General features: G+C 41.2%; 1 protein-coding gene across 4 annotated transcripts in view; it reads left to right on the plus strand.

Moving 5' to 3' along the window:
- The first annotated feature begins 455 nt into the window (after window positions 1-455).
- Window positions 456-26,837, plus strand: part of LOC117397216 (roundabout homolog 3-like) — a 98,301-nt gene continuing 71,919 nt past the window's right edge. For all 4 annotated transcript variants that reach the window (XM_059009986.1, XM_059009988.1, XM_059009987.1 and 1 more), the window contains exon 1: window positions 456-1,002. In XM_059009986.1, the coding sequence (XP_058865969.1) occupies window positions 843-1,002 (160 nt within the window). In that variant the 5' untranslated portion in view covers window positions 456-842. The remainder of the gene's footprint in view (window positions 1,003-26,837) is intronic.

A 26,837-nucleotide genomic window follows, 5' to 3' on the forward strand; every position in this document is an offset into this window, starting at 1 on the left:
GAATGTGCTGGAGACTCAGAGCTTGGGAAGATGGGCAGACTGAAAAAGAAAGGTGCTGACTAGCTGATAAAAAAAGGGTATGTGTGGGTTTGTATCTCTGTTTATATTTGTGTGTGTCTCTGTGTGTGTGAATGAGAAACTGAGAGAGAGACAGAGGGAGAGTGACAGTATATTCTCTTTCTCAGTCATCCCTCCAGGGAAGATTATTAATCCAATAATTAAACATTTATTGCCAGCAGCACCTGCTCTCTCTCCCGTCTGAGACCCCCCGGGACCCCATCACACGCTTCCAGGAAGCAGTACGGCAGGGAGGAGGGAGAGAGAGAGAGAGAGAGAGAGAGAGAGAGAGAGAGAGAGAGAGAGAGAGAGAGAGAGAGAGAGAGAGAGAGAGGAGGGGGGTGGAGGGAGGGGAGGGAAAAAAAGAGCAGCATCCTTTCAGAAGGGTCATCAGATAGCTGGATTCTTCCACACCGGCGAGCTGTTTCGCACAGGCGGTGTGTGAAGTTATGTGAGCTCCAACAATAGAATTTAGAATTGAGAACATTGAAGAATAGAAGAACAGAAGATTAGAAGACTAGAATCCCCCCTGGTGAGCCTGTCCAAGGGACTCCCAGTCTGAAAGAAACTTTCACATTCCACACTTTGGGACTGCGTTATTTATTTCTTTTCATCTATTTAAAATCAGTGGAATCCCATCAAACCCAGTTCAGTTTGATTTTGTTTGTGTGCTTGTTTGAGCTGGACAGAAGGAACCTCTTTGAAGGTGCAGGTATCATTATTTGCGAGGCTCCCACTTGTTTCAGAACTGGAAAAATAGACTCGGGGTCCCTTGCTTAGGCAAGATGTTGCGGTATCTGCTAAAAACTCTTCTTCAGATGAATCTCTTTGCAGATTCTGTAGGCGACCCTTCCAACAACACTGAGCTGCTTTTCAACCTGACCTCCGGGCTGCCTTCGTTCAACGGCACCTTCCTCGATTTTGGAAACTTCAGCAGTATCAATGGTAAGCACTGTTTGTGGTGTTGTAATAGCATGTCTCCCTTTGCATGCAGAATGGAGAGAGAGAGAGAGAGAGAGTCTAATTCTACCCCTTATTTCTTTATAATATAGAATCTGATCATTACAAATGTACTCAGCTACACAGATGTCTTTTCTTTTAAGTTTGAAAAGAAAAACATGTAAAGGTTATTGAAAATTGAGCCAGAAAAATGAATAAACAAAAGGTGACAACCTGCCTATATATATAAAGAACGAATTAAGAAACAAAACAACTCATTTTCTATCATTGATATGCACTCTTTATAATTCCAGCAACATTACTTTCTAATACTGGCATTACATATTGTATTCACCAAGCTTTCATTCTAAAAGTACCTGCATCATGAAAACTATTGCTTTGTAATGATATTAAATATGTGGCAGGTGGTGTACTCTTAAGACAGCAGGAATGGATTCCTAAAATGCAATAGATTTGACAAACATTAGCATTAGTCCCTGCTGGGTTTGCTCACCCCTGAGATGGAGAGATGGTAGGTATGTCACAATTCTGATGGTCTGTGCTTTCATGCCAGTGATAGTTTCGGCAATCCATGTCGCTAACACACTGTATTTACTTGTTATACTGTAATATATTTCATGACTCTTTTCTCCTCAGTGGTGTAGTTTCGGACAACTTACAAATTTGTTTTCGGAGGTTTTTATTCCGATTTCTCCCTGGGTCCCAAGGATCCTATTGAGGAGAATGCCATTGCTGTACTTATAACAGCACTCATCTGTCAGCCCCTTTGTTATAAACCTGTAGAATTACTGCAAGCATACAGTAGCTGTAAATGTCAATGCTGATTTTATGTTGATCGTGCAGCCATCACTGCAAAGTATAATTTTATTGCACTCTGTGATGTTGTGTGTGGGTACATAATGATGTGCTTAACAGCGCCAGGTGGAGAATTGATCATTAGTCTCTTTGGAGCTTTGCTAGAGTGGTGGGGGAGAAAGATGTGGGTTTCATCGTCACAAATGCTTCTCTATAAACAAATAAACATGTTTTGAGACATTATACTAGAACGTGTGCAATAAATCTTTTTTGATATGTCAAAGAAAAAAAAGTAAATGTATATTTTATATTGTATTGCACTGATTATAACAATATAATATTTATAAGTCTGTACTTATACAATGGAATACAAATGCAATAAAGCACAATATTCATGTACTGGTATATGTATGTGTCTGTGTATATGTGGCAGTCTGGGCAGTGACTTTTTCATAAGCTCGGTAACTTGTGTATTTTATTCATGAACGTGCCTAAAGTCATTTAAATAGGATTTCAATTAAGCTGACTTAGATGTGAGTGATTTTGTTGTGTTCTCAAGGATGCAAACGTGAGCGAATTAGAGGCTGTCTAAAAAAAGGAAATCCATGTTGCCATCCTTTTAAATTGAATAATGAAACCCTCTGTGCAGCATTAACAGGCTCTGAGATAATTGGAATGACTCAGGTTCACCTTGATGGGGTTTTAATGATTTTGCACCACATTACTCAAAACAGGGTGTTTTTTTTTCAGCCCTTCCAATCATTTTCCTATTGTCTTGTTGCGGAATCCAAACCGGTATCGTACTCCTAAAAGCAATTCATAAGTAGAGTATCTTCTCTTATTTTCTTAACATGCCAGTGCAAAAGAAATGTAGCATACAGTGCTCCAAGGAAATCCAATAATGGTTCTACAATAGCAAAGGGGTGTAGCAGACAAATAGTATGGCATGCTTTTCCCATGGGCATGCTATGCGTTTACTAAACTTTACCATGTTTTTACTACACCTCTCCGGGACTGCCCATGCTTGCCTTTGTGTAGCTATTTTTCCACTATATTAACAGCACCATGCTGCCCTTGACCATGATACGCTGCAGTAAACTTTGATAAGATCTTCCTAACCCTATCAAGTGAGTGGCTCTCGCAGCTGCATAAGAGTGAGTTGGGAGCTGTTTTGTTTAAGGCTTTTTCTGCACTTTTACTGGGGAGCTGATCGGCAGGTTGTTAGGAGCCGTCGCTGTACAGCATGTATGGTGGAGTGAAGGAGAAAGTCAGGCAGAGGGTTATTTCAAAGGGGAGAAAAGAAAGTTGGGGGAGGTTAATTTACTTTGGAAATGCTTTACCGGGAGCTGCTTAGCATGGGGGTAAGCGGTTATTGATAGCGCGGACTTTGAGGCCAGTCTGTAGCTCTTGAAAGTAAATTCAGTAACAGGTGGCACTGGCTTTGAGCTGGTTAGAGGGGGAGTCGTGTGATTTTTCAGATGGTAATGCTGGTTTAAAATGTTTGTGGTAGTACTAAAAAAAAGTTAGTTATTTGCCAGAAAATAACAACGATATCGGTTGAAACAAGTGTCTGTTTTAGACAATTTTTTTCAGTAGTCCTCTCCAGTGTTTAAAGTATGGATGGGCCGTGACTTGGAAATGCTGGTTTTAGAAAAAATAAGCATCTTCATAGTCTTCTTCTTGCACTGTGAAATTGGACTTTGAATAAAAAATCCACATTGGAGTTTCTTCTTCTTGAGAAGTCGTGTGTCTCTTTGCATTGTTTCCAATCCCAAGTCAATTCCTGCTTAATGGCCATGCATATTATTCTGAAATCTGTTTCTTCTGAATTGAGGCTGTCGATACTCCGGTGCTCCATATGCCAGGGCAGAGAAGGCAAGCAAGCCTCGGAGTCTGTGCAAGTATTCAGGCAATACAGAGTTTAAACATGTGTGCAGAACTGACAAAAGCGTTGAAGCATTGAAACATTACTATATGTTTGTTAGCCATGATAAGCTCTCAAATGGAGTCATGTTACTATATAACTATAATCATCCACAATTAGATGTGTTATTACAATTGTTTTGTGTGTGCGTGCGTGCGTGCGTGTGCGTGTGCGTGTGCGTGTGCGTGTGCGTGTGCGTGTGCGTGTGTGTGCGTGTGTGCGTGTGTGTGTAAGAGTACAAGTGTAAAAACATTTACGTTACATGGTAACAGCCGATTTTCTTATACATTTCACTGCATGCTTGACCAGCTCTACACAAGCTCAAGGTCCTGATTCAGAGATACTTCAGACATCGTCACTGCGGACAGTAATACTGGAATGTGGCTGGCATGGAGACTAGAGCACAACTCCAGTACCTCCTAATAAATCAGTTCAATGGACCCAAAGGCGAGTGCTGCAGTAGTTCATCTTCTGAATTGAAAACAGAGAATTAGCCTCTGCCCTGTTCTTTGAGGGACCTCCAGTTGTTTCTTTGTGCTGATGAGGACTTTTTTTTTTTTTTTTTTCTCAACGTTTGGCCCGCTAGTCAAACTTGAGATTGGAAACTCAATCATCAAAGGTAAAGGATGGGTGGCCAGCCAAGCGTTTTTCTTTCTGTCTTTCTTTTATCAGTCGTAGTCCCCTTGGAACTAATGAAGGGGGGAAAAAAATCAATAATACTCAATAAGAAATCCAAGAAGCATAGTGAGTTTATACAAGGTGTTTATAGGCTCTGTGTTATTTGAAAATGATCAAATCTTTCTTTTTTCTCACTCACTTGTTCACTCTCTTTCTTTCTTTCTTTCTTTCTTTCTTTCTTTCTTATTTCCTTCCTTGTTAGCTCACTCTGTCCTTCTCCACCCCTTCCCTTCATACGCACATTAACAGATAAACAGAACTGACTTCATTATTTTATTCAGCAGGTTATCGCCAAGTGCCTGAGCTCTTTCTCAATCAGAGTATAGCGATCTGAGCTGTAAAAGTTTGAGGACGTCACTCTGGGGAGTATTGCTTGAATTCCCTTACCCAGGAGGTGCAGTAGTAGGGTGTAGAATCCTCTGCATTAATAAAGCACTCCATTGTGAGTGTTCATTATCAGAGACTTTCATCAGCTGTCCGCCAGGAATCTGGGGCTCTGAAGATTCTGAAGATACTCTTCTTTTAATCCTGGCACTGCTGGGGACTAATCCCTTGTTCTCTAATTGGCAGTGTTGTTGTCAGGGGCAATGCGTCCATTGTATAGCACACGTGCTCAAGTCTTAATCCCCCAGTGCTAATGTCGCTATTTGTCTCATTATTGGAGTCAAGTGGGTTCACAGTATTGTTTTGTTTGTTTATTAAGCTTTTGTCATTCAGCCTTTCTCCTGACAGGAGGATATTTTTAGTACTATTCCCTGAATTGGGAATAAATATTCTACAATCTTTCTTTGCCAATAATTGTGCATGTATTTTCACCTTATCGAGCACTGAAACTCTTCTTTCTCAGTGCTTTCTCAACACTTTTGTTTGCACACTACAAACCTAACCCTCGTCTCCCCAGCACTGGTGCTCTCTGCCCCTCAATGTAATAATAAGCTCTGCAGCCTTTTGCTTTTAAAAGGCCACAGTCTGCTACCCCATCATTAAAAGTGACCTTTTGAGTGTTCTGTTGCCAGCTCTTTCGATTCCTGAGACTTTGTTCCCCATTATAAAGGGAATCATTGATTAATAACAGGAGGGCTGTTGTGCCAAGAGAATGGGTTTCATGCTCGGTGGTTCAGTCAGTTTCCTTTACCTTCTGGTGAAGTTTTTGTCTCTTCCTGGGTATTATTTCTGGACAGGACGACCAAGCAGAAAAAAACCTATTTGGAGATTCTCTATCCAACAACTGCAATTTATTTGTAGAAGCAAGATGCATGGAGCGTTAAACTCTCATTTGAAACAGAATAATTTGCTACAGAAAAATGTTTGTCCCTGGCTGGCAAACTCATAAGCCCTGCCTTGGGACTAGCATGTTGTCAGATGACACTGTAAAAGTGAATTGCCACGCATACCACCTTGCAATGGTATTCAAGGAAAGTTCTTAGAATTGATTTATTCCGGATTTGCATACATTCTGTAAATGATATACATTTCTGCAGGGCCTGAAGAATATTATAAATCTCCTGGAATGCCTAAGACAATCAGGTTCAGAATAAAACCAGTCTTAATCCTATATTAGACGTCCGTTGAGCTCACAGTGCGTTAGGTAATACTGCCACACACAAATAGATAAGCCACCATTCATTTCCACTCATTACACACAGAACTTACCGCATTTTCCCTTTTCAGTATGAGAAGCACTCGCTCAGATCATTTTAATAAGCTATACAGTGATTTGTGGTTGTATCACACTCTGCAGATTGTGCTGGGTTTTGCATCGAGACTTGAATAGGTGTCCATCGTGCGCTGATACATTCCTGCAATTTGCATTCCAAGCAATGTAATCAGGGATATTGTTACATTCCCCTTGTTCCGTGAAATGTGGAGCTGATGAGCTAACCCGATGTTGTAATATCAATTTCTTTTGTGACACGGACACAGGGTGATACAGGCAATACCGATTGGAACGGGAAGCTATATTTACAGAAGATGGAGCGCCTAGAAGGAGAGTTTATTGCACTGAGGAGAGAGAGAGAGACTGCAACATTTCAGTTTGAAAACTTTCCCATTTGTTAAAATCTCCCGCATAAATGTGCACCTTGCAGTATTTTGGCTTTTCAATTGAAACCACACTTTGTAAGATTTTGTATTTATCTTTCAACCATTTTTTCAATGCGGCGACCATATAGCAACAATTCATTAGCGTTACTCAGTGGACTGATGTTTCTAATGTAATATGCTGACAAGTGTTCTATAAACATTATAACGCCACTAACTCAAATCGAATGATGTTTTTAAATGTATATTGCATTCATATACCTGTTTTAATCAACACTGTGTCATCATGAACAGGCACTTAATCCAGGGTGTGAGCGTTCTTTATTAGGTGCATCGTTTACAGCTTTGACCTGCAAAATCCTCTAAAAGTTAATTACGCATGTCACAGCCCGCAGCTCTTCAGCTCTGTGATCAGTGCAGATCAGATGGCTGGCGTTTCATCAGCTGAGCTGCTAAAATGAATGCGCTCAGGCTTCTCCTTATTAAATGTTAATAACTAGTTTACTAACATGTCAACACATGCTTTTTTATTACTGGTTAGCGTTTAGTTAATAGGTAGAGTTTATTACTTCCAGGTAAAGTGTGGAGAGCATGTCACTGAAATGCTTTTCAATCAGTTAAAAAGCATTACTTCCAATAGTTTATAAATAGCTTTCTGTATATTAACTAACAGTTTAGAAAAAAATAGCAGTGTTTGTGAATATTAGTAAGCTAACCAATAAAACCATATCAGTAGCTAAAAAGGAAACAGCACTATAATAAAGCCTGCCTAGTTACTTAACCTCAGAAAACCCTGTGGAACCAAAAAAGAAATGTCTTCTGTAATCGTGGCCTGCATAACGACTGACAGCAAGACCAAGCCCACATCACTGCCAGACCAGAAATCTATGCATATCACGAGCTTGGTTGTACTTTTTTCAAAGACATTTTAGATCACATATACTTCTAAAACAAGCAGTGAAGTGTAGCCGCTCTCTAGTGATTCCAGATTCCCTTCAGTCACTGCGTGGATAATTGTACCATGTTAAGATTCTTATCTATGTATCTATCTAACTTCTTGATCTCCATGAAGTTCACACAAACTGTTTTAAAATTTCTTAAAAATGTCATTTAATAATCACGACCGGAGGTGATATCATTAACTTGGCTGTTACTGGGTTTTTTTTTCTGTTTAATATTAACTATGATTTTCCACGGCACAGCTTGCAGCATGGGGGCAAATCTGAAACAAGCTTATTGACAGCGAAGAGGAGTGATTAACCATTTTTACAACAGCGGGGTTAGAAAAATGACTGCTGACCCTTGGCCAATGCGCTCTTCATCTCTTAGGAAAGGGGTTCATTTGTTTTGCTTTCGCTGACACAAGTCAATGGGCGCCCGGCTTGTGCTGCAGGTTAATGGAGAGCCTCAGTGTTTTTTAAATGAGTGAAGCTTTTGTTCACGGCATCTGCTTCCTGCATTGTCATTTAAATCAGACTCCCACATCACTGTCCCGCACAGGGGCTGCAATTAGCCCCCGAGTTAACCCCCGGATGATCCAACTTAGCCAGCCCCAAGGCAATGCCTAATTTTTTAATTTCTGATAATTGAAGTAATAACAGTGACACCGATGTGACAGCTCTGTGCTCATCCTTACACTTGCATATTCATGTGCACAGGTATACATGCTCTACTCACTTAGCGCATCAGCAGCAGATTTTAATTTGCATGTATTCCAGAGTTGTTTTTTTCTCTCTCCCCTCACACTTTCCTGCCTCTTATACACTGGATTATTAAAAACAAACATATCCCGTGCAACTACAGGCACACAATAAAACAACACAGGTCTGTTCATTTTGCATTGTTTAGATAGTGTGGATGGGAGATGGGAAACCATCTGGGTAACAGTGGTGCTTATCATTTCAAGCATGACAGAAAGATTATTACTACTGAATATTATGATTATCGATAATCATTTTTCAATACAATACAGTATCAATGATAACCCTACACTGTTAGGTTGATTGATTGCAGTCAGATCTCTGATTCTGTTAATAATATGTTTGATTAAATATAGGACACAGAACTATATTTTCTTAGCAACTCAGCTGACTGAAACTTGGTAATATATCTAATATATCAACGCCATATAAAGTCTTGAATCTAATATCCTGCATCCAAAATGCATCATCCAAACAGTGGTACTTTAAACAGGGGACCAGATCCCCACATTATCAGAACGCATTGGTCCTGATTCTCAAAGCTATTTATCCCCAAATCGTCATTTGCAGACTTTTTTTTAGAAAGAAAAAAAACACATCAAATAAAGTTCTCGAACTTGAGAGAAAAACTCCAGCATGCTGACTCTGTGCTTGCTTCTCATTGTGTTTCAATTGAAATTCGTGTCCCCCCCTCATTTAGAAATAAAACATGACCATTTGGAGTAAACGGATTTGAGAGTCTAGCCCAGTGTTTTGATGATATATTCAGTTACAGTAGCGTCATTCGTTGATCCTCGGGAGTGTGTTGTTTAAAAGGACTCCCGGCAGTGAAAGCGTTAATCAGAAACAGAAAGCCTGGCCGGAGTGAACGTGATGAATCACTTTCGCCCTCCCTGTAATCAGAGCCTGCAGAGAGGCACAACACAGCCAATCAATACGCATTTCACAGTTAAACACTAATTAAGTCATTACAGCAGAGTCCTGTCAGTCTGTGTGGGCGAATTCTCCAGGGGGCCTCTGGTGCAGGAATATTCACAGCACGAGCCATGACAGGGCACTGAAATCAGGCAGCCCGAAGCTTGCTAATGATCATAACACTGTAATCCCAGTAATAATAATAATAATAATAATAATAATAATAATAATAATAATAGGAAACACAAGCTTTTTTGCAGATTTTCCCCATGGTTATACTACACATTTACCATACTTTAGCCTGGTTTGCCATGTTTATTAATATGCTTTACCATACCTCTCTGTGCTTTACAATGCTTCCCTATGCTTTACCATGTTTTCACTATGCTTTATTACACTTTGCTATGCTTTTACTATGGGAAACTTATATAAGGATGAAATGGGGTTGCAGTGGGGTTGTAGGGATCATGACGGACACTGTGGCAAAAATGACATCGCCTTTAGGTGTTACATCACCTGTGATTATTGACCATAAATTGTGCAGTTCCTAAAGAATGTCAAGAAGATAAATCTTCCAAAATAGAACGTTTATATACAATAGTACCCTGTGCCGCATTCCTTCTGTAATCTCTGTGTTTGTACGCATACGCTGTACCTAGCTGACCTATGGATTATGAAAAGGAAGGCATGGACCTACTGAGGTCCCTGCAGTAAAGAAAAGGGAAGACTAAATTAATTCTTATGGGGCACACGGGGGGGGGGGGGGGGGGCTGGGGGTGAAATAAAAAAAAAAACGAGAACAATTCCGTCAGTCTTTTTTCGAAATTGAATTTAGTTGAATTTATATTTGCGATCTAAAGCTGCCAATTTGGGCTGATTGTGCTGCCGGTGTGGCAGGAAGGCTAGCGGACCCATGAGTGCTCCCCGCACCTCTCCCCTCTGATAGAAATTTAATATGTGTATTAGGATTGGCAGCTACACCCTCCGCTCCCAGCACTATTAGCATAAAGCTATTTATTAGGCTGATTTCCAAGGCGTAGAGGAGCTGCTCCAGTTGCCATGACGCCCAGGGAGGAAGAGGTGATGGGCAACCAAACGTGAGCCAGAATTTCCAGTATCCATTTAGAAAAACATTCTTTCTTTCTTTCTGTCTTTCTTTTGATAGATAGATAGATAGATAGATAGATAGATAGATAGATAGATAGATAGATAGATAGATAGTATGCCAGTACTACCATATATAGCCCAATCTATACAGAATTTGTGCTGTGCATTTTCTTTATATTAGTTACAAATATAGCTTCACAGGAATCGCTCAGGTTCCACGTCAAAGATTTTCAGAGAGTTTGGCATGACAGAAATCTTGAGAGTCTTTCTATTGTAGTAAAGAATAGCACCAAGGTGGCAGCATTATATGCCACCATAGACTGTGGTCAGGTCTCAGGAGCTGGTCAGTGATTGGACGGAAGCCCTCCTCCAGGGGCTGCAGTGTGTGAGGCAGCACTGATGGCTCCCAGTAGAGGGCGCTGTCCTCTCTGGCCCAGCAGGGCACACTGTAATCTTAGGTTCAGCCATAAGGTCGCTGCTGCTGCTGTGTGAAAGCAGAATCCAGTCTCCAGTGATGCCAATCACAGCAGCAAAATTAGAAAAAAGAAAAACAGTGAGTGAGTGTGACTGCTGGAGAGCTGCACTGCACTGGAGTGGCTTAGTTGTTCCAGCTGTGCCCGAGTCCCAGCCCAATCATCCCTCCTCTCCACATGGGGCTACAGCTCCTCTTAATTACTGCGCTAATCTCTGGCTCCACGGCCTGCCTCTCAGTGGCAGGGCCTGCAATGGAGAGAGGCGACTCGATGGCTCTTCAGTGGGGGGGTTAGGTCTTGGCGCTTGCTGGCATTGCCCTGCGGACCACTGACACAGCTTCCTGTCTCACACGGGCCGCAGAGCTTAGTACCTGGCAGCAGACCAAGTGAGGGAGACGACTCAGCTTGATTAATGGACACATCGCTCTGCTCCATTGCTAAGGGTGCTTGACAGGCAGGCAGGCAGGGAGGCGTGTGAGTGCTTGATTGTGTGTTATCAGAGAGGGCTGTTTGTTTCTCTCCTTGCTGTCTCTTTGTGGCTCTCTCTCTGTATTTCTCTCTTGCTCAATATCACGTTCTCCTCGTAGACCCGAGACGTTTCCATTATCCCTCTCGCACACACTCTCGGTCCCAGACCTAAAAGACAATTAAGACTTTAGGTTGAGGGTGAGGAAAACGCAAGTGCCAGCTTCCTTTGGTTGCTGCATTTAGAAACAAAAATATGGCAAGAAAGTGTGACATGAAGTTTACTGATCAGCCACTAGGTGGTGGTGCTGAGCATATTAGCTTTAAATGCTCCTCAATTCCTACTTTGAACCACTAGAGGGGGCCTTGCGTGCAGGGGCAACTGCATTAATGTATAACCACTCAGTGTAAAGGATTTCATATGGGGGAACAGTAGATGTGTTTCTGTTCCACACTATCATTGCAAACCAGCTGGCTTTTCCAACACTGACACAATCAAGTAAGTATCCAAGATACTGTTTGTTCAACAGGAGAAGGGTTAAAAAGTTTTAATGGTAAACTAATATATACAAATTCTAGATGGCAAAGTGTTCTGTTAAACGTTTAGCTCACCATCATTCGCATTATCTTGATTCTTTGCGAATCTGTAATTCAGCACTGGATTTCAAAATGTTAAATACATATAAAAGTACATTATGAAGATGAGCAGAAACACTAAATACTAATCAATATACATGTAAGAAAAGGAGATTAGAGTGGTGAGGAAGAGCGAAACAGGGAGTCATGACTGGCTCTACAGAAACAAGGTAAAGGGAAAGGAGATGATTGCTATATAGTCCAGAAGCACTATATAGCAATCTGCAGTGGATGCAGAGCATATATTTTATTTGCATAAGATCCCCAAGCCACTGAACATGTCATTCTGAGACAGCCTGCTTCCAAACACACTGAACCAGGCAACACCTAGAAACAACCACAAAGACCTGGGCAGTCTAGTGTGGACGGAGGCGCCAAAGATCCCATTCCTTCTAAACCCTTCTCTGTATAGTAAAGCTTCAATACCCCTACCAGTCTATCAGCCGCTGTGCGTGTTTACAAAACAATTTATTACCAGCATTAGGTTCCAATTAAGTTGGATTTAGGAATCTCCCCTAGAACACATACTGGTCCGTATAGAATTGGCGGTTATTCTCGCATTAGCCTTTCCTCCCTCATAACCCCGGCTTGTGCTGCGACGTGTCTTATTCCCTCCTGACTCTTCATTTGTATACATCTCATAACTTATTTATGACAATCGATAGTCCCTGACCTTTACTGAAACACCTCAGCGAGTCAGTCTCTTGTGTTTGCCCTGCAGGATGGAACAAAACCATGCTTTAGCCTGGGAGACCAGCCCTCTCACTTCTCACCCCCTGTTCACAACGTCTCACCTCCCTTATCCTGCAACAGGGGCCACCTAGTCAGTTTACTTTGTTCGTTTGTCCACTGTTTTGCTTTTTTTGTGTGAACGTGTTGACGGTTCAGTTTGTTTACATGATCATTTTTTCTCTGCAATGACACACGTGCGCCACCCCACCTTTATCGCCTGCCTGCCCGTATGGCGCTCTGAGCCAAGGCGTTATTTCATTATTTTGAAGATGCCTAACAAGAAGCTCAGGTCCAATGGTGCTGAACTAATTGTGTGTAGTTTTCTTTAAGCACTGCTGTGCACCAAACTCATTTCACTTCAGATGCATTAACCCACACTGCCAGCCTGCCACCTTTTCAAAGCAAATCTAATAAAACTCAGAGATGAACATACCACTTTGTGACGCACCATGACAATCTAATTTGATATCTAAGTGAGACTGAGACATATATTTTTTTTCATTCGTAAACTGATAAATGAACGTGGTCACAGCTCAAATTACAGATGACCTTCCCCTCCCTGAGTCAAGCAATTGCAGCGAATTCAGCCCCGCGGGAATTCAAAAAGTGAGCGACAGGATTCGTCAAGAATACGCAGAGTACCTAAAACAATCTTCCAAAGGTAAAGTGTTTTTCTCTCGTAATATGAATGGGTTAGGGTTAGGCAGATAACAATTAGAATCATGATCATCTTGGGAATGTTAACCCTTCTGTCTGACGATTGAAGCCTGCAGTGTAAGTACCTCATAAGTCCTACTTTGCAACTGAAGTTTCTGTAGCGCAGTGATTGGATGGACTTCGTTTGATGCTTGGCCACCTGAAACCTCAATTCAGTGCTTACCATTTCCTCCATGTAAGTGACGTCAACAGGACTTACACTGATGGCTTCAGTCTCTGTGTCATCAATTAAATACAACCAGAGATGTGCATGAAAATCTAATGTTGTAGCTAAAATCAAGTTGCCTTTAAGTTGTCATTGATTTTGTTTATCTTTGATTCTGATGGAATAGTCACATAGCTTACAGTGACACCTGGTGGCTGTGTGTTTTACTAATATTTTATGGAGCAGTATTGTAAATACAGTAGTATCCCATAATACCCTAAGAGCCAGCAGCCCAATCAACATATATCTAAAAGGAGTGTTGCCTCACTTACTGAAGCCCTACCAACATGATCCAGCCTCTTCACAATAACAAACACTCCAGTTCTCTTCCCTTAAAGAAAATACAATCTGTTCGCTGTCAGATCATTTTTCACTTGTATACACTAGTCTTAGCATAAATCCTATGGTGTGAGTCGCTTACTGGGGGAACTGTAGTAAATATCCCTGTAATTTGTGCATGTTTTCCTTATCTAATCGAGTTAGAAAATGTGAATTGTACATATAAATTGCAAGCAAAAAATATCCTTCTTTAAGATAGTGATCATTCTGCTCAGTATTATGCAGGTAGGGGTTAATTAGAAGATTAACCTCAGTGCTAGGGATCGTGTGGGTTTAGATTGCATTATATTTGCTCAGCTGTATGTTCAGTACTGTATTAATCTCATCTAATTGTTAGTACACCATTAGAACTGAAGGGGCACATTGATTACACCCAGACAGCCACAGGCATGCCATCCTGTACCGTGCTGCCTTTCTCTGGCATTGATTTCATCTTAACCCTGCCTCTTCTTCATGTACCGGGACCCTCCACGCATTGACATATCTGGATTCATGCATATTGCGTTTGAGGTTCTCTCAGTTTTTACGTGATTAAATCAGATGTAGACTTCATTGCTTGGTAAGAAATGCACTTATTTAAAAAAGGACTATAGCAGCTATAGCAAAAAACCAAAAAGATATTTCTGTACTTACATTCAAAGTGCATGCATTGATCTTTATACAGCATTCTGCATTTCAGCTTATTATTATTATTATTATTATTATTATTATTATTATTATTATTATTATTATTATTATTATTATTAGTAGTAGTAGTAGTAGTAGTAGTAGTAGTAGTAGTATTACTATTCAGATTTCGATAATATTGAAATGCTAACCTTTGTCTTCTCTATTTTCATGCTGTTACGTTTTGAAATGGTTAATAGCTACTGTGTTTTTTTTAAAGGACAAAAGCAGTGCTAGACCTTTAGGAGTTTCATGAATTTCATGAGGGCTGCTTGAACAATGAAGTATCACTAAGGAATTGTAACTGCAGACATGCAGGCACACTTTCAGACGGATAGATAGCACAGCTTTTCTTCTCTTTTCTTTTGAACAGCGCAGTATCAGACAGGTCCCTGTGTTGGGAAATGGCTTGGTGGAAGTAACCTTTCTGTTTAGCGATCTCTAAGGGTTCGTTAGAATCCCGGACAATTAGCAGGGCAGGAAACACATTTATCGTGCCAATTAGGGTCGAGCACAGGAAGGTAGGAGAGGGGAGCGTGGCTCCCTCGCCCCGCCATGCCGCCCAGCTCCTGTGCTTTGCATTTGAAAGCCAGGCAGCGCCGGCCCAGTGCTTGAAAGGAAATGTCAGGGTCAGAGGTTGTATCTGATGGCTGCTCATCAAAGGGCCGGATAGCTGGCTGACATTTGAGAAACAGAGCTTCCAGGATTGGTCGGCTCATCAAGGTGGGATTAACTTCTTCCTACCCAGTGCTGTTACTAACGGCAACCTGTTGTCTACTCTGTTTACCTGTTTGTAGTGGTTAGTGCTAAGAGATTGACTCAGTGACTGAGTGACTGGGAGGCAGTGTGCTCTAGTGGTTAAGGCTGTTGGACTGGGAGACAGTGTGCTCTAGTGGTTAGAGCTGAGGGACTGGGAGACAGTGTGCTCTAGTGGTTAGAGCTGAGGGACTGGGAGGCAGTGTGCTCTAGTGGTTAGAGCTGAGGGACTGGGAGGCAGTGTGCTCTAGTGGTTAGAGCTGAGGGACTGGGAGGCAGTGTGCTCTAGTGGTTAGAGCTGAAGGACTGGGAGGCAGTGTGCTTTAGTGGTTGGAGCTGAGGGACTGGTGAATGGTTAAAGTTGAAGGCTGTTTGTCACCTAAGTAGCATATTCAATCTGAAGTGCTGAAACTACACTACAGAAACAGTAATAGTAAAATGGTATCAGGGTTCCCTCTAGTGGTAAGCATGAGTAATTGCCCCATGTTTTGAATGGCGGGTATAGTGATCAGTCGTTCAGATTGGTTGCTTCCCAGAATTATGAGGCTTCCAGGGTGATGTAAGGATACGCGCAAAGTGATTTGCGGGTGCAAAACCCCTATAATGCTGAGCGTGTTTAGCAGCCGTAAAGTCTGATTTTACCGGTCGCTAAAAATGCGGCGTATGTAAAGAATTGTGTTCACCTGGCGTTCTGCACCCGCTATAAAATTTGCACTTTGGAATCATTAATCAATTAAAATTATATTGAAATGCATTCAAATGAAGAAAAGATCATGGAATTGGGTGGGATCTGGATACTAAGAGGGTGCAAACATTATAATGTGATGTACGGATTTTGCCTTGCACTTAGACAACTGCTGACCCTCCAAAAACTTTACTCCTCTTCTTACAAGGAGCAAACCATTGCAGAAGCGAGTAACTAAGAGCTGTATAAAAGCACGCACCTGCAGAGACCTGTCATTGGCTTCAGGATGGTTGCTGTGTTACACTTCCTGATGCGGCGACACTTGGCTGTTGTTGAGGAGAGGCAGGAAGACGTTCAGAGGGCCACTTTGTTTGGGATGCCGGAGGATGCGGTGTGTCAATGTATTCTCCACTTAGAGGAACAGCTGCCTGCCAAATACATTTTGTATCTTACTGTACAGCTCTGCAATATGCAGTTATTTCACCAGAGGGCGCTGTTCAGTCAGCATTGCTCTTCAGTGATTTTTAAAATTATTATTCTAGAGGTTGAAAGCTACAAAGTCAGTGCTGAATATATTCTTATTCTACAGTATCTGCAATGCAGCTTCTTGTAATTTTATGAAAATAACACGTAACGGTGCTGTAATCTACGGTGGTTTATTGGGGACATGATTATATATATATATATATATATATATATATATATATATATATATATATATATATATATATATATATATATATATATATAATGTGTGTGTTATCCTGAGATAATGCGGACCAACCGAGTGACCCGTATTTCTCGGTCAGACCCGCAAGACAGTTGCAAATTATATCATTTTAAATTAATTTAGGTCAGATTAACAATTGTCCAAAATGTTCTTGACGAAGGGGGAGCAGTTCGTTTGTATGGGTGTTTTTGCATTGTGATGTGTTCCTATCTAATGAATGACGATTGGAAAGTGGAGGTGCTTTAAAAATACACCAGATGGCGCTCTGAGCTCATTTGTCTTAAATAAGCACGCAGTGCAAAACGGGCCCACACGAGAGCGCCCTCTCACAACATTGTGATTATCGATAAGGGTGACCTGTTTCTTCCATGTATTAATTGTGTTCTGTAAACATTACGTAACAAAGAGTATCCGTATTCAGGATTAGTAATGAAAGAGACATTTCCTGCTTCTGTTTTATGCTCTCATTCACCTGTTATTACTTACTACACCAATTCAATATGGGACTATATGCGCACAGAAAGCCATGGACACCAGTTATATCTATAGCAAATGAATCACAATTATCCAATATTAATTGTTTTCTTACTTAAATGCAGTCCGATGTATTCTATGGCTGGCCATATTAATCCACAAACAAAAAGAGAATTGCATTGTTATAATTAAACTGCCAAAATGACCAGTGATATCATTTGTCTCTCCGATACTGCTACCATTGCAGCTTCTCTTGTGCACCTTGCTACTGAACTACTGCAGTGATCATTGTAGTGACCACGATGCAGTGCTCTTTGAGCTCCTCCGAGATTGGAGTCCTGCCGGCTCTCACAGTACACTGAAGCGCTGTCTGACAGAAGTACAGTTCACTGCACTTCCCTTTCCATTCAGAGCTTCGGGGATGGCAACAGGACCTGCCTCCTCCTGTGAAGTTTCATGATTGAATCATTACCCAGGCCGGAGCTGTGAACACTCACGAGTGTAAGATTGAATATGAATCACTGTGACCCTGCTGGAGATTCTTCCACATGGCATGTCAGGTGCGGGGGGACGCTGAGCACTGTTGTCTTTTTGTTTGTTGAGTTGGCCCAGGTTGCCCTCCAGGCAGCCTGTAACGGTTCTCTTCGCACCCCAGCGTGCGATGCTGACTTGACACCGTCAGTAGCAGGGCTGGAGGTCAGGGGGTTGCTACCACGCAGCTACACTGACAAATTGCTCAGCAGCTTCCATGTCCTGTCTGAGTCTGTGTGTGCGTCTGGGGAGGGGCAGGGAGGGCGGCTGTTTTTAAATGCTCCTGGATTGAAATAAAGCAGCCCCTGCCCTTCTGCGACCTTCTGTCAAGGGGTCCGTTTACACCCCAGATCTGTGACAGCAGAACAAACACAAGCTGTCTCTGTTTTGTTGGGGGGGGGGGGGGGGGCTGGCCATATGGGAGGAGGCTACTTAGCATAGGGAAGGCTGCAGTGTGGATGCCCATCGAGACAGATACTCTGATATATTAGAAAACTGTCTGAATCAGATACCATATTTCAAATGTGCAATGAGAACCTGACAGATTAGGAGAAGAGCGACGCTTGTCCACTTTAAAATCATGCAGCTCTGCTCTGTTTGCAAGCAGCCTAATGCGACATGGTACATTACTCCGAAAAAATGTATTGGTACTGTGTTAAAACCATCCACAGCAGGCATTCCTGCTAGATAAGTGACCTTTTCGCTAAGAGCCCCCAGGTTAAAACATGATGCAGCGGATACAGTATTAGTGTCACGTTGCTTTCCACTGTACCCAGTTCATGACCAACAGCATGAGAATTTAGATGTGGTTTCTGTTTGTGCACTGCAAAACAAAGTTTTTTTTTTTAAAAAAAAGATTGTTGTAATGAGGGCAACAAAACTGATCTGCTAATAGTCCCCGAGGAATGGAATGGAACACTCCAGCCAAGACATAATAACAGGAAAAATTCTAGAAACAGGAAGAGACTCTGATGCCCAATAAGCCAGCCCTGTTCTGCTTGGTTTCCTTATCTCCCTTCGCTGCTTTCTTCCCATAGCCTTCTGTTTCCTCTCGATTCAGAAAAGAAATCTCTCTTTCTGTCTTGTACCCCTTTCACCCTTTCAGCTGTCGTTCCTGGTACAGACTGCACTGGCAGGGATTTGTTTGTTATTGTGCTCACAGCATAGCGATGTTTCGATGTTACAATGTTATAAGACAAGATTTTGCCCAAGGTCCTTTAATTGTGGCTTGGGGTGGTTTTGTTCTTCGTGGCAGAACTTGAAAAGGTGTTTGTCATCCTTTATATTATCTTGGTGCATTGCAAACCATTGTAATTGAATACTGTACCTGTGAAATCTGAAATAAATTTTAAAAAGTTCAATATAATGCAGACCATAAATACACAATGAAATCTAGTTTTTTAAAAGATAAAAAGACAACTATACACTGACTGCACATTTTTTACATTGAAGCAAAGCGTTTTCTTGACACTATAAGTAACCCTTAAGTACACCTTTGTAAAATTGTTTTGCAAAATTATTATTATTATTATTATTATTATTATTATTATTATTATAGATATTTGCTGGTGTGAATTCTGATCATGTTGTTGATATTAGTTTAAAAGTAAGTAATGTTAATAATATTACATTATTCTAGTTCTGCTATATATATATATTTTTTAGAATCTTTTCTATATCACCACCAAGATGAATTTTTGGATTGTTTTAATTAGACTAGCAAATTTTGACAAGGTAGCAAACTTTGATACTATACGCATCATATTTTGCTACTGGTACCAAATTTTGATGGAGTAGCCAAAGCTGATGTTGCACCGTTACCAATGGTTTATATATGGGCGTACTTTGTTTTCGTTTAGATCTGCACCATCTACAACAGCGTGCAATGTCTCCTCAGTGAAATATTCAGCAGACGGTTTTCTCTTTAGATCTACAGCAGACAAACCTTTCCCCAAATGTGCCGTTTGTAAAGCAAGTGATGCGTGAGAGCTGGCGTGTCCTATAGTGCTCCACTGCCCTGGAATCAGGCGTCCCTGCGTCTGAGAGAGAAGTTCTGGACAGTTCTTGCAGAGCTGGCGTTTCCTGTAGTGCTCCACTGCCCTGGAATCAGGCATCGCTGCGTCTGAGAGAGAAATTCTGGATAGTTCTTGGAGAGCTGGTGTTTCCTATAGTGCTCCACTGCCCTAGAATCAGGTGTCCCTGTGTCTGAGAGAGAAGTTCTGCACAGTTCTTTTCCCGTTTACCTTAGTCAGGGTGTCTGAAAAACGTGAAAAACCTCCTTTTTAAAATCGCAGCTATTCAATCACACCTTTCACCTGAATAACTCGATATATAAACAGACTCAGAGTGGTACAACATGAGTGCTGCTGCTGGGAAGTGCATACCCATCCCTGACAATGCGTGACAGTCAGAGGAGTGGCACTCCAGGCTGTCTGGCACAGGCAGTGAGGGAGAGATCTGCAGACACTGGGTCCTTGTGAGCAGACGGCAGATGTTTCAAAGGTTCAAGCGGTGGATCAAAGCTGTTCGAATGAAAGGAGACACACAGCTGTTGGGAGCAGGGGACCCCAGCCTGCTGAGAATCCTAGAGAAAGAGAGAGACAACTAGAAACTCTGTGTCTTTAAAAAAAAGAAAGAAAGAAACGAGCATACTGGAGGATTTATAATAACTTCAGATCAATGGGGATCAAAGGAGCCAGTGACTGCATGCACAGCAAAGGCACAGGTAAAGAAAATAGATATTTCAGAGAACATTCTCGCAAGTAGTCTTCACAACACCACAGAGCAGGGCACCCTCCTCCCTGCCCTGTAAAATGCACACAGTCCCTTTGTATGTCTGTATATTTACATTCTACAGCACATGAAAAAAACAAGATTGAGTCTAATTAAACAATATCTCTATGGCCATCGACCAGACAATCGGACCGCTGGGTCTGTATTGATCTTAATAGCGGAGGAGCTAAATGCTACAGCTGTTTCAGATCATTTAAATGGTGCTCTTTGTGTCCCAAGGTCATGAAGGGCAAAATCTCAACCAGTGCATGATCTCTGTAATGTTTTGCCGTTGGTATTTACAGTACATCTGTTGATGTTCAGATCAACTGACCAGACCCCTGGCTATTAACTGACCATGAAAAACAAAACTTGGATTATGAGTGAGTCATAAAATCGGATAACAATAATGTGTCCGGTTTTATTGTTTAAGCATATTTTTATTTCTGATTCCCATTTCAACACTGTTATCAGCATGTAAATATACAGCATTCATATGGCAATTATATGAATTCTATCAATGCTCTGACCTGTATCCCAGGGAACTCTTGAAATGAGATGGAATATCTCAATGTGGCTTTCCTGGTAAAGGCACTACGGTCTGGTAAGCAATGCCCTTCTCCGTGCAACGAAGAGCCAGGGGCGGGCGTTATTATTATTATTATTATTTTTTTTTTAAATTATTTTTTCTTAGCAGACGCCCTTATCCAGGGCAACTTACAATTGTTACAAGGTATCACATTATTTTTACATACAATTCCCCATTTATACAGTTGGGTTTTTACTGGAGCAATCTAGGTAAAGTACCTTGCTCAAGGGTACAGCAGCAGTGTTCCCCACCGGGGATTGAACCCACGACCCTCCGGTCAAGAGTCCAGAACCCTAACCACTACTGCAAACTGCTGCGTTACCAGACGTTAGTGCCCACCCAGCCTGGTCTTCGTTAGCTAGTTATGCCAGAGTATAAAAAGCTGCTAGGGGTCTTTCAATCAAGGACGCTTCTGCGGAAAATCCTGCCTCTGTTAATAGAAGAAGGTTGATTGAAACCCTGTGATGCAATCCCACACCTGTGCCTGAAACAGGTGTCCTGATATCGAAGGGGTTCATTTTCTAAGTAGTTTAGCTCTATTTAGAGATTCCATTCATTCCTCTGATTGACAAAATGTGCCCTGATCACAATGTAGAGTTGATAAAGGCCATGAAAAAAATTTCACCTGAAACTGCAATTCAATTCCTTAAAATGAGACCTGCTTGAATTATTTATCTGTTTTCCATGACCCTGTTTTTCATTTCTTACATTATCACTTCATGCTTGTTGTCCAGCCTTGCTCCTCCACCTGGGTCAATGGAGATGAGCTTCAGGTGATCTAGCTTAGGGTTATGTCTTGGATAAAGGGTAAAAACAACATTCTCTAGCCTTCTATAGCCTAGAAGAAAATAAATGTTATACATGCAAGCCCAGGGTTGACGCTTTGTGCAGTTTGAGAACAGAAACTCAAGGGTAATGTGCTGACGAGTTGTGCAGATTTCAGTACAGCAGGATGCTTATGCGGACAGTTGAAGTTTTGGGTCATGAAGTTCCTTCAAGGTTCATTGTCAGCACCTGCAGACCAGGCCTCAGAGGCCTCTACGGAGCCTGGGCGTGGATTTGAGAAACCGCAGTTCACAATGGGGAGGAACTGGGTCAAGGCAGGAAGCGACAGCAGGCTTTATAATTATCCACTAGACAATACAAATAGAAGGGCTGTTTAGCCGAGACCTAGAATTCCTTATAAGGGGGAAAGCTGTACCCCAGGAAGAGGGTTCAGGAAGTCGCTGTGATAAACGATCTTCCTGTTTCTGTTTCACCATCGCTCTCTGTGACTCACAACCAGGTTGATTGCAACCAACTGCCTTCAGTTTTGATTCAATGTTATTTCCCCTTCTTAATATAAACAAGAGAACCTAAGACTGGGATCTCAGTGCTAGCAGATTCAATACAGCTCAATACTAATTGATACTGTGAGTTGAGTCAATATTGAGCTAGCAAAAGGAGAACAAAGCTATTGGCACACAAATTCAATATAGTACTGGCATAGGAATCTCAGTACTGGGGAGAGATGGCAAATACAGTATAAACAACTCCCTACTGAGGTTCTGAGAGGCAGAATAATGTGGGGAATTCAGTATTGGGTATCCTCGAGCTAAAAAATCCAATACCAAAAGTTCAGTCAAGGGATCATATACCTGGCAAAGTCAATAATGAAAGCCTATGTCTATATATGGTGTATAAGACTCAGTTAATTCACACCTGTGAAGTCAGTGCTAGGAAATTCTTCAGTAATGTCTTTGAGGTAGGTATCAGATCCAGACATTGGAGAATAGCCCCAAGGAAGGAGGCCTGAACAGTAATCTCACATGTGCTTTCTTCTCTTGTGTTTAGCTTAAGAGCCACCTGTTAACATTAATAATAGCAGAATATAATCTTCACAAAAAGACACAGTGGTTACTTGTAATATCCGTGATGGACACATTTAATATCCTCCTGTTTTTTACAACGGAGAGAAATGGTGGTTACACGTTAAAATAAAATCCTGTTTGAGATGAATTCGTTTTGACAGAGTGTTTATTATGAATATTATGCAATGTGATACAATCCAGGGGCTTGTGAGTGCTCTGAAGCTTCTCATTCTTTCTAAAATTTGAAATGACGTTTTTGTCTTTCACTAAGGACGTTTTGGAGGTAATAACTTTATGCTCCGTTCTGACACATAAAGGTCCACCCCTGCCTAATTCTGGCAATCCTACTGGGAGCCTAAAGTAACTCTCCTGGAATATTGCCTGTTCAGCCAGATAGGTGTTAGCGATGAAGTGGTGGGCAGGGTATTACACTTTCACTGGTACCCGGAAAGTCACCCAGCCGTGACTTCAAACAATCAATCCTAACAGCTTCAATGAGGCAAAGAGAAAATAAGCTTAGGAATCGCGCATAACATTGCATTAGCTTTTAAAAAGGACCACGTTTAGGAAAGTGAAACTGCGTTGTATTTGTATTATGGTTTAAACAGCAGACTAACAAAATCAAAGATATGTCATTGTTTTAAGTTTATTAGATTTTAATAACATGAATCTTTGGAGAAAAGATTAGAGGTCGCTGGAACCGTGGAAGGAACACATAATGATGGGACTCAGAGCAGACTCACATTCCAATCGCTGTGTCTCTTATCAGTTACAAACATTCAGGCAAGGGGCAGGTTGAAAGCAGTGCTCCTGATTTCTATGAAGTTTTATACCCAGGAATTTGAGAAACTCACGGTGAACAATAAAGGTAGGGTTTGCTAAATGAATGTATTAGATTTTCGTCCTTCAGGTTGTGGAGATAATTTGAGATTCAAATTAGAACACTACAATGGACAGAAAATACAAAATGGTGCCTTTGGTTTGAGTAGCTCAGTTGTTAGAGGAAGTGCTGGGCTGCAGTGTGGAAGGTAGTGGATTTCATTAATGCCCCGTACCTATACTAAGTATTTATTGTGTGTCACTGTGGTTAACCTTGTTTTTTTACATTGCTTTACCACACTTGTCTGTGGTTTACCATGATTGTCTGTTCTTTAACATGCACTCACTATGTTTTTCCTACTATGCTTTTACCATAAACGTTTCTTTTATCATATATATCTTTGAACCTTTTAATACATGTTCTGTTCTCTAAATACTCCCTGCTTTATTGCACAGTGAAGAAATTATACTGCAAGTCTCCTTTGCGGGTGAAAAGATAATTGATTATTCAGGATCCAATAATGGATTTCCGAAGCCCAACTCACAGCTCTTAATTTTCAGGCAATTTCAAAGAAGTGTCCCTGCTTTCATCCTCCTTTACTAAATCAATCATCCCCCAGCCCCCAGCCCTTTCCACTTTCTTTTTTAAAAATGAACAAATTACACCTGAGCTCTTTGACAAGGTCCCTCTAGATCGAACTATAAGGGATTCTGCACTAGCGAACCTTGTCCACAAAATTTCAGAGCACTTCAGTTCTCCAAGGCAACAAGTTCTTTGGGGCTTTTGACCAGAGAGCTGAAAATGTGAGTCTTACAAATGAACAAGATAGTGCTTATTAGGCGCGGTGCTCGAGAACTGAGATCGTTTTAGTTACATAGCTAGAGAGCTTTTCATTTTTCCTAGCATCGAGCCTTGCAATCAATCACATTGTAATCATTTCTACAACACTTGTGTGTAGCATCGTGACACATGATTACAAAGAAGGGCAAAAAAAAAAAAAACAATAAGCGAATATGAAGGCGTAGGATCTTTAGAGTGATTCAATGCTGGAAAGAGGATGTCCTGTAGACTTGTGCACACACTAAGCTGCTGGATGTGTGTGACATCATCTGTTGCTTATCTCCAAGATGCCCTGTGTTGAATTGTCTGGATCTATGCTAGAAATCTAGAATTGCTCCACGTTAAGGTGTCTGCTGGACTGTAATCTTAATAAACGAGACCTTCAGGCTGAGTGACTGTGCTTTACAAAGCAACGGCTGACAGAAGGGTTAAGGTCTCCTCTACCTGAATCTCCTGGAAGAATGCATTCCCATTCCTCTGAGCTGACAGCTAATCACTTGACTGCAAATGAAGATGTCTCCTTGTCTCCTGCACGACATCATTAAATTATCATTAAGCAAAGTGGAGCACGGAAGGAAGGTGTGCCGCCCCTGGACGCAAAGAAGTGTTATTGAAATCAGTTAAGAGGTCTGTGTTGATTTAGTCCTCGACTCTGCTGTTTTTTTTTTTTTTATTTAAAGGTTGCCCACCAAAGCTCAGCTCTAAATATTCAAAACCCTCTAAGCTCAGTTTTACAAACGTTGTTCTGTTTGTTATACTTAAAACAATGTACAGAAAAAAGGCTTTATAAGGTAACAACCTTCATTTTCCCCCAAAACCATACGTTGCCCAATACCTGTAAGCATGGTTTTAGGCCTCAGTTCAAAGCTAGGGCTTTCGGAACTAAAGAGAAGCTGTGGGCTTAGTAGAACTCAGAGGTACTGTGTTGTTGAAGAAAGAAAGAGACCTGTAAATTGCTGTGTTTAAAAATAGATGCGTGCACTAGCTGAGGGAAGGGTCCATTAAACTTCAAAAAGCCGAAATTGGCACCAAATTGGCCTTGTTTGTTCAGAGGTGTTGTTTGAGATGAGCCTTTGATGCGAAATGAAGTGCTGTTTTGAACCCTCAGGATTGGGTTAATAACACTTTCAAGGACAATTTTCACCCCCTCACTCCCATGTTTTATTAAAATAAATATCAAACTGCAGTTGGTTTATCTAAATATAAACTCAGTAGATTTGATTGAAGTTCTTTTCACTGAAAATCCACTCTATTCTCTCCAACCAAAACATTTTTGAGCAGGTCTCCAAGGTAACAAGCCTTTTTTTTGTCTTTTGCCTGGAGAGTTAACTACTGGAGTATAATCACAAATAGGATAGTGCTATTAAGGTGCGGTGCTGGAGATCTGTTAGTGATAATTATATCTGTATAATGTGTTTCACTCAATCACGTTGCAATCATTTTTACAATCGTTGTGGTACAGCATCCCTTGTCAGCTGTTCTGGTACATGACTACATTACAGATCAGGATAAATAACCCAACATTGAGCTAGGGGGAGAGGGACTGTGTGATTGGGATGAGCATTATATATATTCAGACCGTTAGCCCTCATTTAGCTGTAGAAGGCTGACAGACGTTTGTAGTCCTCTTTCTGTTTGCTTTATTTATTCATCATTCAATAAAGATGTGGAGACTTCTGATCAACCCCAGGCAATGACTCTATTCCTGTTTCCTTTAAAGAAAACAAGAAAAAATAAGTCCTCTTTGGATAAAATATTAATTCCCCGTTGTAACAGCGACCTTTCAAGGTCACTCAGAATCATTTTTATCGTGGGAAATGAACAGACAGCAATAACATTTTATCTGAATCCAACAAAATTCAATTTCCACAGCGGTGGCATTTTTCTAGAAGAGCCTTGGTTCTCTCGTCAGGGAAAAAAAATAAAATTCTAGGACTAATTTGAAACGTCTGGAACCCGATTCTTATTTATTTAGTGCGTGGCCCTGTCAAAACATTGATGTTTCCTTTCAATGTTTGAGTGTGTTTCTCTCAGCATAAGCGCAGGGCAGGCACAATCAATACGGCTGATTAATTTTGCATGAAGACTCAATGAGTTGAGCCACTGGGGCTTCTGTGTTGACAAGGCACATGTTAAGAGGGCACACCCATTTGCACCACTGAACCCAATATATTCCGTTTCATATTTCCAAGGCAGGCAAAGGACATTAGTCAGGCTGTACAGCTATGCCCAAAGGCTTTACATCACTTAAAATCTTTAAAAAAAACCATAATTTAGATATTTTAATTAACGTCATGTAATCAAAGAAACTACAAAATGATATCGCAAAAGTCTACCGGAAGCATGTGTTTCATGTTCAATTTTGAAATGTCACAATTTCC

Source organism: Acipenser ruthenus, chromosome 40, assembly GCF_902713425.1.
Source record: "Acipenser ruthenus chromosome 40, fAciRut3.2 maternal haplotype, whole genome shotgun sequence".
Classification (NCBI taxonomy): domain Eukaryota; kingdom Metazoa; phylum Chordata; class Actinopteri; order Acipenseriformes; family Acipenseridae; genus Acipenser; species Acipenser ruthenus.